Source organism: Suncus etruscus, chromosome 6, assembly GCF_024139225.1.
Source record: "Suncus etruscus isolate mSunEtr1 chromosome 6, mSunEtr1.pri.cur, whole genome shotgun sequence".
Classification (NCBI taxonomy): Eukaryota; Metazoa; Chordata; class Mammalia; order Eulipotyphla; family Soricidae; genus Suncus; species Suncus etruscus.
Genome location: NC_064853.1, coordinates 75901745 through 75916127, shown reverse-complemented (window position 1 = coordinate 75916127; position 14383 = coordinate 75901745). Strand labels below are relative to the sequence as shown.

General features: G+C 34.5%; 1 protein-coding gene across 1 annotated transcript in view; it reads left to right on the top strand.

Moving 5' to 3' along the window:
- The window catches only part of MACROD2 (mono-ADP ribosylhydrolase 2), a 2173194-nt gene that overhangs the window by 1390501 nt on the left and 768310 nt on the right, over positions 1-14383 (top strand). Inside the window, exon 7 of the mRNA XM_049774344.1 lies at positions 10412-10442. Coding sequence (XP_049630301.1) covers positions 10412-10442 — 31 coding nt within the window. The remainder of the gene's footprint in view (positions 1-10411; positions 10443-14383) is intronic.

Genomic DNA, 14383 nt, shown 5'->3' with positions numbered 1-14383 from the left:
GAAGTTCTCAAATTTATTTGACCTACTTCTCCATTTAAATGGACACTACCAATTTCTTCAATTATCTGCCCCATTCTTTCATTAACTTCATCCTTGCCTGCCTCTGTAGCAGGCTTTTGAGAGAGAAGAATGAGGAGGAGAAAGATGAGGAAGACAGAAGCAACAAGAAGGAAGAGGGAAAGATAAAGAGGGGGAGGAGAAAAAAGAAGAAAAGGAAGAAGAAAGTAAAAAGGAATAAGGATAAGAAAGAAGAAAGAAGGTGAAGTGGAATAAAATGAAGAAGAAGAAGAAGAAGAAGAAGAAGAAGAAGAAGAAGAAGAAGAAGAAGAAGAAGAAGAAGAAGAAGAAGAAGAATGAGAAGAAGAAGAAGAAGAATGAGAAGAAGAAGAAGAAGAAGAAGAGAAGATGACAAAGCAGAAGAAGAAGAAAAGAAGAAGAAAAGAAGAAGAAGAAGAAGAAGAAGAACAACAACAACAACAACAACAACAACAACAAGGACAAGAAGAAGAACAATAAGAACAAGATAGGAACAAGATAAACTAGCTAGTCCTGCCCCCCAGTTAGAGGGGGAAATAAGGGAGGCACCAGGACCAAACAGGTGCAAGACTACTAAGTTGTAGGCTAGATACAGAGGGGACCACATATTCTAGCAACCCTGGGGGTGAGGGAAGAGGATATGGGAGGTAGGACAAAAACGAAGGTGTAGGGAGGACAATTTGGTGATGTGAATCCCCCCTGATTTTATGTAAATATGTACCTAAAATATTATTGTCAACAATATGTAAGCCACTATGATCAAAATAAAAATTATATTAAATATAAAAAAAAAGTCTGTCAGAGGTAGGTGGGAGGTGCACAGAAGAGGGGCTTGAGGTAACCTGGAGACATTTATGACAGGAAATATGTGCTTTGGTGAAGAGATGGATGAGATGGGTGTTGGGGATTTATGAATGCAACTCAATTATGAACATCTTTGTCATTATTTCTTATGATGATTCAATTAAATTAACTAAAATATAAAGAAAAAATCATTTCATAACTTCACTGCAGAATTTGCCTTTTTTTGAGGAACAGGGCAAGCCACACCCAGTGATGCTTAGGGCTCACTCCAGGCTCTGCGGTTAGGAATTACTCCTGGCCATACCTAGGTCAGCCACATGTCAAGCAAGCACCCTACCTTTTGTACTCTCTTCCAGCCCCACAAATCTACCTCTTTAATCAAACAGAAAGTGGCCACAAAATGCATCAGGGCTACTAAGCACCTCCATCCCCCTAAGGGAATTATTTTTTATTAGTAAACACTGGATAGTAATAATTAAAAATGTTCTTTTGATATGATTGCTATGAGAGTTAGAAAATAATATTTTAGGAGATACAATCCAAAAATTTTAGATTTACAAGCTAGAGGCCAAAATGTTGCTGAATATCTATCCTGCAGTAAGAATTTTCCAGTCCAGGGCCAAAGTGTTAGTACTAAAGGTAGTATCTTTGCATGGACACACCTAAGTCCAGCTCCAGCTTCCCAAATCATTCCTTCAGGAGAAATCCCTGGGCACAAAATTGGATGTGGGCCCTGATGCATGGCAATAGATGACTCCGCCACATCTTCCTAAAGCAATGGAATTAGCCAATGCTACTAGGAATGACAACAGTAGTGGTGGAAGATTCTGGACATTTTGGTGATATGAAGATGCAAAATTTTGACATTAAAACTTAGAAAATTAGCAGTTATAATCATATTAACTAAATTAGAGTAATTTTGTTTGTTTGCTTGTTTGAGACTCACACTCAATGGTTCTCAGGGTTTACTCCTGGCTGTGCACTCAGGCATCACTTCTAGCAGGGCAGAGAGAACCATATGTGGTGAAAGGTAAGTGACCTACCCACTGTAATTTTTCAAAGGTCCAACAATTTTATTTTTATCAAATTTAAACTCAAAAGACATCAATAGGCTGTGCAATGGTTAATCAAACTATCTGCACAGTACCCAGAATATTGGATCTTAGAAAATGCCTCTGCACTTCCCAACTATATCAAGTGTTTTGACCTGTACGTCATGAGACCTTCTGAATTTGTGGTTTCTGATTATTTACTGTTAGTAGTGTTTCCTTAAATACAGCTCTTGGAAATCAGACATTTTTTTGTTATTTCTTTTTAAATTTTCCTTCCAAGCAGTGATTTGAGGTTTGATGGCCAGGTTAATTCCTAGTGAGCTTCCAAGTTGATCAGACCTGCTGGTTTATTTTTAGACTCTGGTGCTGGGGGTTCTGGTGGATACACCCTGCAGTGCTTATAGTGCTGGCCTAGTTCAATTCATGACTGATTTTTACATCTCAAGTGGTTAATTTACTTCTCTGAAATGACTGTCAATACTCTGTGTGCCCTCTTCTCTTACTCTCCACACCATGGGAAGAGGAATGTTACCTGGAACAGTCACACAGAATCCCATACTTTGTGTCATGGATAAAAAAAATGGACTGAATGTGTGTGATTAACTATGAAAAATAAGGAATATGAAGCTCACCACAAACAGGGATGAGTTTAGTTAGAGAAATAACTATGTTTTGAACTATCCTAATAATGAGAATGTACGAGAGAAATAGAAAGCCTGTCTAGAGTACAGGCAGGGGTTTGGTGGGGAGGAGGGAGATTTGGGACATTGGTGATGGGAATGTTGCACTGGTGATGGGTGGTGTTCTTTACATGACTGAAACCCAAACACAGTCATGTATGTAATAAATTTGTTTAAATAAAAAAATTAAAAATAAGAAAAATAAGGAATAGAGATGCTCAGAAAGTTGGAAACGATTAAGATTATTGGAAAATCATCATTTTTGGACATTTGTAATTCAATAGGTTTTTCTGTTTTGCACAATTGAGTTGATGATGATAACATAGGTATTTATAGCTTTCTGAATCTTTTTTGTCTTTAATCTTTTTTCTTTATTTGCTCTCTCCATTTTTCTCTTCTTTCCTTTCTTTTTCTTTCTTTCTCTTTCTCTTTTCCCTTTTTCTTCTTTCTTTTTCTTTCTTTTTTCTTCTCTCTTTTTTTCTTTCTTCCTTTCTCCCTCCTGCTCCCCCTTTCTTCCTTTCTTTTTCTTGCTTTCTTTCTTGATTGCTTTCTCTTTTGCCTTTATTTTGTACCTCTCCTTGCTTCTGTGTAAAATGGAGCATATGAATGCAGACACTTAGGAACCAAATGAACACACTTTTAAGGTTCAGCAGGTTTATAGTATCTTCTTGCATCTCATCTATGTAGTGCCTGGGCCAAAGGCAACTTTTCCTTTGCTAGTTCTAAAATTTTGCATTCTAACAGATTTACAGTGGAACTAATCCAGCTGTCTTTTTGGAAAATATAAAGTTTCCAAGAGGACTGGTACTATTCACGGCCATGTAATAGATTGTTTTATCCTGTGTGGAGTTGTAGTTATAAACATGAAAGCAGCTGGCAATAAATGACTTTATGGCAGCTATTTCCAAGGTATAATGAAGAAAACAAAAACAAAGTTATTGCTTATAATTATGATGCTTGGATAAAATTCACAGTACACTTTAAACATTCTACTGGCTGTTTTCCTGGGAATTCTTGTTCATAAGCTCCTTTAAATGACCTTGGCCTTTGTTGTTTAATTTATTGCACTGAGGTTGGGAAAACGAGACTGTATAGTTTTCCTAGAGATAAGTGTAATTACTTTTGAAAATTAGAAATATCTATTTTCTTTACTATTAAAAACAGTTTGTGTTGCAAAATTTAAGGGTTACTTCAGGAGTTCCATGAGCACTGCAAAATGTGGCCTGAAAGGCTCTCTGAGCACTTTCAGTGTAACTGAGATAATCAGGAGCAATATAGGACCAGAGCAGCACTGCATCCTTAAGCTCCTGCTTTAAATCATTGGCCAAGAGGATCTCTTGGGCTTTCTGAGCAATGCAACCCTCATCTACCAAAAAATATAAAAACTATAGTTATGATTTTTTTAAAGTAAGTCAGAAGCATGTCTCACTCTTCATGAGAGGAAGTCTAAAGAAATATTAACCATTTTTATCGTCTTTTTTTATTTGTGGTCAAAAGTAAAATGTGATTCAAGGAATGATTTTAATAAATCCAGATTCAGGCTTCAAAACTTACTCAATAAGATTTCTTTCAAGAAATAAGAAAATGTATTCTATTATGAGCATCTTTTATCTTTCTTAGTAGTACACAAAGTGTGACAAAATAACAGTGTTTCATTTGACAGCTTCCTAATTAGGTGAAATGTGATGTATAATTAAAGACACTTAAATGGAAGGTGTATTAGTTGGCATGCTCTTGCTTGCAAATAATTGAAAATCTAACTAAAACTGACTAAATAATAAGAAAGGTGTTGACAGAGCTATTGAACAATTAAGAGGTGAGAGCACTTTATGGTTAATGCACAGCTACAGTTCTATTATGTCAGGACTCTGTAGTTTTCTTTCTGGCTGAATAAAGACGAGTCAGTCTGAGGAGCCTAGACTAGAGTCATTACTACTCAATTCAGAGACTGTTACATCAGCAGTAGGTACTTGGTTCTGTCTCTGGGTGGCAATGAGGTGAAGACATTTCCTTTCTGCAGGAGCGCTTGAACCAGAAAACAAATATCAAGAAAAATCAAGTGGTGGTTACAATATTGACTTCAGATGAGTGTCTTGAATTTTAAGTTGCTTTTATGATCAATACATAAATAAAATATTGTAGGGTATGTCTTTTTTGAGTTTTGTGTTACTGAGAGACAGAAATAGAAGTAGAAATTCAGACCCTCAAGAGGAAGAGAGGAAGAGTCGACAACTTTCAGTTTACATGGTTGAAACATATATTCTTGGGACCAACATGCTGGGCTAGTGTACATTTTCTAGGCAGTGACTCAACTTATGATTTCAAGAAAGGAAAATCCTCTCTTGCTCTTCATGACAAGTTATTGTTTATTCCCTAAGTGACCAGTTCATGTTGAGCAGGAAATAAAAGAAATAAAATAAAATAAATCCATCAACCAAACTTAAAATTTTCCTGTCAGAGGGTAGGAAGGAATTGGAAGAGGGAATCAGGGAGGGTGGAGGGAAGTAGAAACTGGACATGGGACTGAAACCTAGGAAGTCTAAAACTAAATTCTGAGCACTTTTATAAACCATGGTGTCTTAATTAAAAAAAATTTTTTTAAAAGATAAATTTCTTTATTTTAAACGCCATTCTTTCCAACATTGTTCTTAGTTTCCCAGCCTCCCTCAACCCTGCCCCTTGCAAATATCAACAATTTGCTTAATTTTGCTTGTTAAATGGTAATGGAATATGAAAAAAAACCCTTCCTTAAAAGAAAATTAATGAAAATTATATCTTGCAATGGGGTGATTATGTCATTGTCTAAAGGTTTGCTAAGCTGTTTATTTCTAGTTGAGCATTGTTTTTGGTTTTGTTTGTCTTCAGGGGTCCTCAAACTTTTTAAACAGGGGGCCAGTTCACTGTCCCTCAGACCATTGGAGGGTCTGACTATAGTAAAAACAAAACTTATGAACAAATTTTATGCACACTGCATATATCTTATTTTGTAATAAAGAAACAAAACAGATACAAATACAATATGTGGCCCGCGGGCCATAGTTTGAGGACCACTGGTCTAGTTTATGTGTCTTCTATGATAATTTCACATCTAATTTGGTATATTAGGACCGGGAAGTCAGTATTTAAATTATGGAGGTGTTGTGTGGCCATATAGCAGACACTTGGTTCAGGATTTAGAGCAGGGCCTATGAGCTCATATGGTGACAGTGGTAGTTTGCGGGGATTTCCAGGGCTTTGAGGAATCTTAAAATGCATCTAGGCTTCTGCATACGCATTTACAGTTTATTATTGTTGGAGATTCATTGCATTCCAGGGGTTGAGGCTTTGTTTGCTGTGGTGGAACCAGGAAAAAAATTTGCTCTGCATGCGACCAATGCAGATTTTATCCCTGAGGGAAAACAAAAAAAGTAGAAAATAATATTTAAAAAACGTAAAGAAAAAAAAGAAAAGAGAAATGAAAGAAACAGAAAAAATAAAGAAAAAAAGAAAAGAGAAATGAAAGGAACAGAAAAAATAATGAAAAAGGAAAAGTGAAGAGAAGAGAAAAGAAGTGAAAAGATTTAGCAAAAATTCAAGGAAGATTGCACTGATAAAGGGTGTATACATTTTATGATTGAAACTCAACTACAAACATGTTTATAACCATGGTGCTTAAATAAAGATATTAAATAATAAATCAGGCAGGGAAAGAAACATATATTTCTCTCTTTTTTCAAGGCTGAGTCATAATAAATAAATAAAATTCAAGTCAACTATAATGCAAGTTCTTGATTGTTGAATTCTAGACCTGACAAGCATGGAAGCATAATGTTCCTGGATGTGCTAGATGGAGAATCTGTAATATTAGAAGTAGATCTAGTGATACTATTCCCCACATTCTACAGATGACAACAGAGTTTTACGTACTTTGAAGCAGCCTGCTCAAATGTAAAGATCTGACAGAGATTTCAGGAACTGCATGTCCCCACTCCATGAAGTATTAGTTTAGAGCCTGTGATAACCTGAGCTTCACGGAATGTGATACTGGTGATTACTAGTAGTCCTGAGTAATGTCAGATTTAAGGGAATAAAATGACTTATTCAGCCCATATGAGTATATATCACAGAGATTGTCCTACATAGATTTTGAGCATCCCTATCTTGAGCCCCAAAACCAGCTAGGCTTTTAATCGGCTCTATCATTTATCCAGAAGAGAGATATTTTTGTGGAAAGTTGTTGCATTTAATATAATTTTGAAGTAAATAAGTCTCATTTCTTTCACTTCTAGTGACCATTGTAAAAATTGGTATGGCAAAGATTGTAGACTATGTACTATAAAATCCCTTAGTTTAACTCATTAACTTTCTTTGTCTCTCTCTGTCCTTAGTCTTGCAGGTAATAATAATAATAAAAAAAAAATAAAGATTAATGGAGGAGAATTTGTTTGAAATATATGCAAAGTTGTTTTTCACAAAATGAACACTTTTCCCTGATACTCTATTTCCATCTCTGCTTTATCATTTCCTTTTTGTTCAAATTAATGCAATAACATTACCAAAGTCACCCCCCATTACACGACCATTTGCTTTCACAATTCAAGGCAAAGATGACATTTTCCTATGAAGCTATTTCTCCTTGTTAAAACAGATATGGTAGATGGGATATTCAGACTAAATGATTAAGTTGCATGATTGATTCAAAGAGAGAACTGAAATGGGATAGATTAAAATTGCCATTAAATGTTCAGTTTGCTCTCTTTCTACTAGATATGATGAGGGAATGGCTTTTATCACTGAAGTTAAGAGAGAAACAAAGATAAGTAAACTTAGATAAGTTCTCCAAGGAGAAGACTCTAAAGCAAAGTTTAGGGTAAAGGATATTTCTAATTGTTTCCTTAAAATTTATATAAGGAAAGGAGAGGAAGGAAACAAAATCAATGAGAGGAAAGGATGAACTGAAACTCAGGTTTGGTGATGGTTTCTTTGATCCATTTAAAGATGAGGAAAAGAAAGAAGTAATCAGTGTTGCATTAGTTAGTTATTGTACACTGACTGTCCCAGTGAAGTATTTCTTGTTTCTCAGTGAGTTGGTTATTTCTTCAAAAATATTCCTAAAAATATGAATAGTGAAAGATTGCTTGCTGGCAAAACAACTAGGGTTTAATCACTAGACTCTGTTAGCAGTGCTTCTCAACCAGGGGTGATTCTGCTTCCTAGGAGGCATTTGTCAATGTCTGAATTACAGATGCTTGTCTAAAGCTCACCCTAATAATAATGGTTATATTCAGCTAGATTGACCTACCTGCCTTGAAAATAATTGGCTCCATATGATCTGGGCCAATGTCATTCTGGGCAGGCTGTCTTTAAAGCTGTTGCGGCAGTTCCTGAAACTTTCTCATTGGTGGCCACACCAGAATGCTGGGCCTCCAATACTTGACTATGTTATGACAGTTCCTAAATTCTCATCCTTACTTTAATTTTGAGTTTTGTTTTTGTTTTATTTAAGAGTTGCACCAGGACATATTCTTAGTTCTGTGCTCAGAGATCACTCTTGGTGGGCTCAAGGAACCTGGGTAAAACAATGTACTGACTGCATTCTCTCTATCTCTTTTTGGCCAAGGTTTGCAGTGATTTTAACACTGAGATTAATAAACTTTGTGAGTGTAAAGAAAAAAAATAGTATTTTTAGACTACATTGCCTTCCACAGTTGCTTTATGATCTTGTGTTATTGAATATATTTTGAATTATTATAAATGTTCATCAACTGTATTAATATGTCTAGAAACAAGGAAATCAAATATTTCTTATTAATTGAGCTAAATACTGTTTAACTTTGAATGCTGGAACTTTTATATTTCTTGTTACAAATATTTATTAGTAAATGAATAGAAAAAAATTAACTTTTCAGACACTTAGTTAAAACTAAGAGAATCAATTATTTATTTTCCTATAAGATATTTTCATAAATTATAAACCAAAGATAAATTGATCAAATAAATTTTCAAATTTTATTATCTTCTTTTATATGGATATATAAATTAAAATAATAATATGAGTTATTTTAAGGTATACATTTTATTTTATTTATTAAGGTTTTTATTAAGGCTTATAGTCTACAATTTTGTGGAATCCAGGAGTTTAAGTAAGTCATCTCCACAATTAGCAAAGAGAGAAAGTAAGAGAGAGAGAGAGAACTTTCATAATTATGAGACATAAATATATTAAGGGAACAGCAAACTCTTAAGTCATAGAACTAATGTGTTTATCTATAGAACTGAGCATACATAGGGGGAAAGGAATACTTGGAATTCTAGTGGAAGGAAGCAGACTTTGATGATGGGTGTAGTGTTGGAGTGATTAGCAGTATTGTAAATTCTTACACCTTAATAAAATTGTTTTAACTCAAAATAAAAATAATAACCATAAACTGATGTTTAAAATGTGGTAGTTTTGAAAGGAAAAAGTTAAAGAAATATTAAGTGAAGTAAGTTGTCATATTAATTTAAATCATGGTTAAAAAAATAAAACTTAGAAATGTTGTTTTTATTGAGCCCAGCCCATATTAACTACTAACTTATATTAAATATTTATGTCAAAGACAGCTGTAATATTTATATTTTCTTGATGTGTAGGCTTTCTTTGAAAAGAGACATTAATTCCCACAACACATTTGTAGAACTTATAACTCCTCTTCCGTATTTTTTTTTCATTTTTGTTTTGTTTTGTTTGTTTTTGTTTTGGGGGCAGTATCTGGTAGTGCCACTTCTGACAGTGCTCTGGGAACCCTACATTGTGAGATTTATGTAAGGCTCTATCCCATGTACTGAACCAACACCTTACTTACTCATTTTCAATTGAAATGCCAAGTTCAGAAAGATGAAAACAACCTTATTAAATTGACACCAAAAATGCATTGGCAGAAGACATTGCCTAACAAAGATCATTTTCTTCTGCCAGATAGTTCAATTTAAAGTCTCCTGTAGACTTACATTTCCTTCCAGTCTCTTTCAGATCCCTTCAATGCCGCTAAACAAAATATGATGTCTTAGTCACTTAGAGCTGCTGTAACAAATTGTCAGTGTCTCATTGGCTTACAAAACAGCATTTATTCCTTGTAGTTCTATATGATGGAAAATCCCAAAAAACAATGTCCAAGAAGTCTAGTAGTAGTATCAAATTTTTCCTGATTGCTGATAAATGGCTCACTACTGCTACAGAAAGTTCCTCTCTACCTGCCATCGCATTGAGAGGCAATGAGAGAATTCTGACTATCTTCTTTATATATCAGAGCGCTTATCATGAGGACTCTGTACTTAATTACTTTCATAGAGATCACTTCTAATAGTTTAATGTTAAGCCTTAAATGAACACATCTGAAATATTTAGTTCATAACTTTTTGGTATAGACTAGGTTAGCGGGCAGGCAGGAGCGTACAAAAAAAAAAATAAAATAAAATCTGAAACTAAAAAACACTAATAAACAAAAGAGTATATATGTGTAGATTTATTTATTTTACATTTTACTAATAATTCAGCTATAAGAATAAAATTTATAATATTAGACATTTATATCTTTTAGTATAGTTGTGTTAAATTTGGTAAATTCTATACCAATTATACATATAAATTCTATCAAGCCAGTTATGTCTTAATAATAGAATTATTAATAATTTGTTCAAAATATTTCTGAAAATTTAACATTTGACACTTGGTAAGAAAACATTTTCTCTTAATCAAAACAATGATTTCTATAGTTTCTCTTAGAGTATGTTGAGTAAAATAGATATTGAAATAGATGATATTAAGATCAGAGTTATTTAATTAATTTTAGTTTTTTTTTTGCTTTGTCTAATTCACAGGCATTCCCCTGTATTTCAACAGGAATTTATGGTAAGTGATCTAACTCTTGCTACTATTTATGTTTTATAATTTTTTAAAGGTAAGCGTAATCAGAAAATACTGATAGATCAATTTTGCACTCATTTTAAAGCCTCAATATCTTGGTTATATCTTCATTAATCTCAAGAAGTTATTTGAATATGCTTTTTTGTTTTTCTTATAATATCTTTATATTACAAACACGTTTTTGTTTTTGGGGTTTTTATTTTATAATATCTTTATAATACAAACATGTTTGTAGTTGGGTTTCAGTTATAAAAAAGAATACCTCCCTTCACCAGTTTAACTTTTCTAGCACCAATGTCCTCCCATCTCCCTCCTCCCCCACACCCTGCCTGTATTCAAGACCAGCATTCTATTTCTCTCACTCACAACCATTGTCATGATAATTATTAGTGTACTTATTTCTATAATTGCACTTAGCAGTCTTTGTGGCAGTGCTTCTTATTTTCTATCATGCCCCCTACGAAGAAAACATTTTTTCACACCCCACCCGCGACTGTAAATAGTATCTTTATTAAAAAAATTTAACCTGCAAAATAAAAATATATAAAATAATTTGAGCTGATTTTCAAATCAGAGGTGATGTCTGGATTAATGGCTACAATGAGCACGTTTTGCAATGCATAGCTTTTCGAAGTGGGGTTTGAAGCAGGACACAGTAACTCTCAGCTCCAGAGACATAATCGTGGGCTTAGCTTGTTGTAACAATGTTTGCCGAGGCCAAAAGCGCCCCTTTACAGAGCCCCCGCCCCCCTGAGGGCGAGCCCCACTATTTGAGAACCATTGCTTTGTGGTAAGCTTTATATCATGGGCTGGTCTTTCTGGGGCCATATCCTGGGACTTTGCTGAAGGTTCATTGTGTGGGCTGACTTATATATTAATTAATGACAGTGTGTCTAATGTCTTGATAAAAACACAGGGACACTTGCTTAGATAGTACAAAATCAGTACTAACTCCATTGTTAATCTTTTAGACCCATTTCAGACCATTTCATAGATGCCCAGCTAGAAACCTTAAATGTTTGCTTAAGAAAAACATTATTTGCAAAACAATGTCATGGTCTAGAACACCCATCTTTATTGCATCTTGTCCTGGTTCAAATCAAACTCCACTATAGAAATGATTCTGATTTCGAGAGTATGCTCTGCTGACTATTTTAATTTATCTCAACAACAACAACAACAAACAAACAAACAAAAGGAAAGCTGCTTAAAACTACCTATATATTTTCTCTGTTTATTACCTTTTCTGATTGTTGATGTCTATTTTGCATACAAATAAGATGTAATGTGTAAGGACTTTCAAAAGGTGAGTTTAGCATAATATTCTTAAAATAGGGTTGGAGAAAAATGCGAAAAGTAAAGGAAAATGTGACCAGTCTTAGAGAGGCTTTGCATTCTCTGTGCATGGTAGTGTTATTCACTACCATGAATTTGCCAGAATTTGGAAACAAACCAAATGCTTGAGAAGACATTAATGGAGAAAGAAACTGTGGTACACAATGGAATACCATGCAGCCTTAGGGGAAAAATGCCATGAAATTTGCATAATACTAAGATCAATTGCTGATGTATTATCATATCCACTTACCTTCTACAGGAGAGAAATTAATCTCATGATTAATTTAGAATTAATTTAGAATAGAGAATTTTCTAGCTGGGAATTCACACAAGACTACAATTCTCTTTTTTAAATAATTTTTATTTTGACCAAAGTGGATTACAAATCATTCACAGTAATATTTTAGGTACATAGTGAAATTGAATCAGGGGCATTCCCACCACCAATGTTGTCCTCCCTCCACCTCTGTTCCCAGCATGCATCCCATATCCCCCTTCTTTGCACCCCGGGCTGCTAGTATAAGTGGTCCTCTCTATGAAGACTATAACTCTTCTGTGGAGTTGTCAACCATTTAGCCATTTAAACATTTTTATGCAACCTCAACTCTGTTTACATATTTATATGAAAAATCATTTTTAGTTTTTCAAAATTTTGCATTCTATTAAATTTAAAAACACATTTTATTTCTTGATTAAGTTTTTGGAGGAATCTTCATTATTGTGTCAGAGGCCACTCCTAGCCCAGCTCTTCCTAGCCATACTGGGGACCTTGTAGTGATGGGTATTAGACCCAGGCCTCTGGCATACAAAGGAATAGTTCTTTGAGATATCTCTTAGTCCCAGCAAAGATTCTTTAAAGTTAAATGTGATGCATCTGTATCTTAAGATATCAAAGGAATATCCTAGTGTTATACAATAGTTTATCCAACAATTTAATAGTTCATAAACTATTCAATGGAGAATATTCTAAATATAAATGTATCATCTTTAAAAAATTTTATATTTTTACCTATAATAGAACACTTTTTAAAAAATATTCTAGTCCAATTAACCTTAGGAAAGAATCCCATCATGCGGTTTATAGTGCCTTTGCCTTTGGCATATTGCCAGTAGCTCTAGTTTAAGAGCCAGGCATTGGACCAGCCTTACAAATGCCAGTTCTTGCATGTAATTACAGGATCCTGTGAAAGTGATCTTCAGTAACTCAAGGACTTCAAGCTTCTGCAAATTTTGAATCCCCTAGCAAGCTGGAAAGATCTGCTGGCACTGCTCTCAATTTTTCAAACATTTTATCCCTCATACATACTGAAAAAGAAAGAGAAGAGCACAGAGCTGCTGTTTTCCACATTGTGTATAGAAGAAAATGAGAACTCATCATCTTTTTTTATCCTCCATAAAACAATAAAAATATGCCTCATTGCCAAAATAAAACAGCCATGTGCATCAGAGGATCTGGGAAATGTAAAAAGTTTTGACTTGTAATACTTTTGAAAATCTCTGCACATGTTTAAGGCAGTATTGGGACCTGAGAAGTGTATGCATGTGTGTGTGTGTGTTTGTGTGTGTGTATTTGAAAGTATATTGAGAGATATTTTCCTAACAGATCTCAAACCAACTATCCAGCAATAGAGTAAGAAAATAGTAGAAAATATGGTTAAGGCTGAGGAGACAAAAGGGATAAGAACAACAACAACAACAACAAAAAAATAGAAACAACAGAAAGCTAAATAAACTGGATTGACAAGTTCTTGTCCAAATAAAATCTTTGTCCACTTCCAGACAGACAAAGACTGACTAAAGGCTGAGCTGTGATGTCAAATGAATCTGTTCCCTGGGTATCCCTTGCTTTCTTTCTCTTTCCCCTTGGTGTTTCTTTTTTTCTTTTCTTTTCTTTAGTGTGTGTGTGTGTGTGTGTGTGTGTGTGTGTGTGTGTGTGTGTGTGTGTGTGGTTTTTGGGTCATACCTAGCAATGCTCAGGGGTTACTCCTGGTTCCATGCTCATAAATTGCTCCTGGCAGGCACGGGGGACCATATGGGACGCCGGGATTCAAACTGATGACCTTCTGCATGAAAGGCAAATGCCTTACCTCCATGCTATCTCTCTGACACCCCCCCCCCCCGCCTTGGTGTTTCTTGTTTTCTCCTGTCAACCCTTTTACTTTTTAGTTCTTCCACTTCAATCAAACCTTTATTCCCCTTAATGTAATGCCTATGTTAGAGTCACTGAGTTAATATCATGTATTATGTGGAAAGATAAAAGTCCCCCTAACTATCTTCATACTTAGATCTGCATCTTTGTTATTCTCAGATTCCATCTCATTTTCTGCTACAAGCATCATATCATTGTATTTCAAGCTTCCTATGCTAGAGAGAAGTCCATGGCTCAATATATCTTTCATGTTGAATAAATTGGTGTTAATCTTTGCTACCCTATTATAAAATGCCTGAAAATTGTGTATGTAAAGTATTATAAAAATGCTAGATGTAATGAAATTATTTTATTTTATTTTATTTTATTTTTAAGATTATTTTTTTTCTCTTTATTTGGATATCTTGATTACATAAATGATTGTGATAAGGTTTCAGTC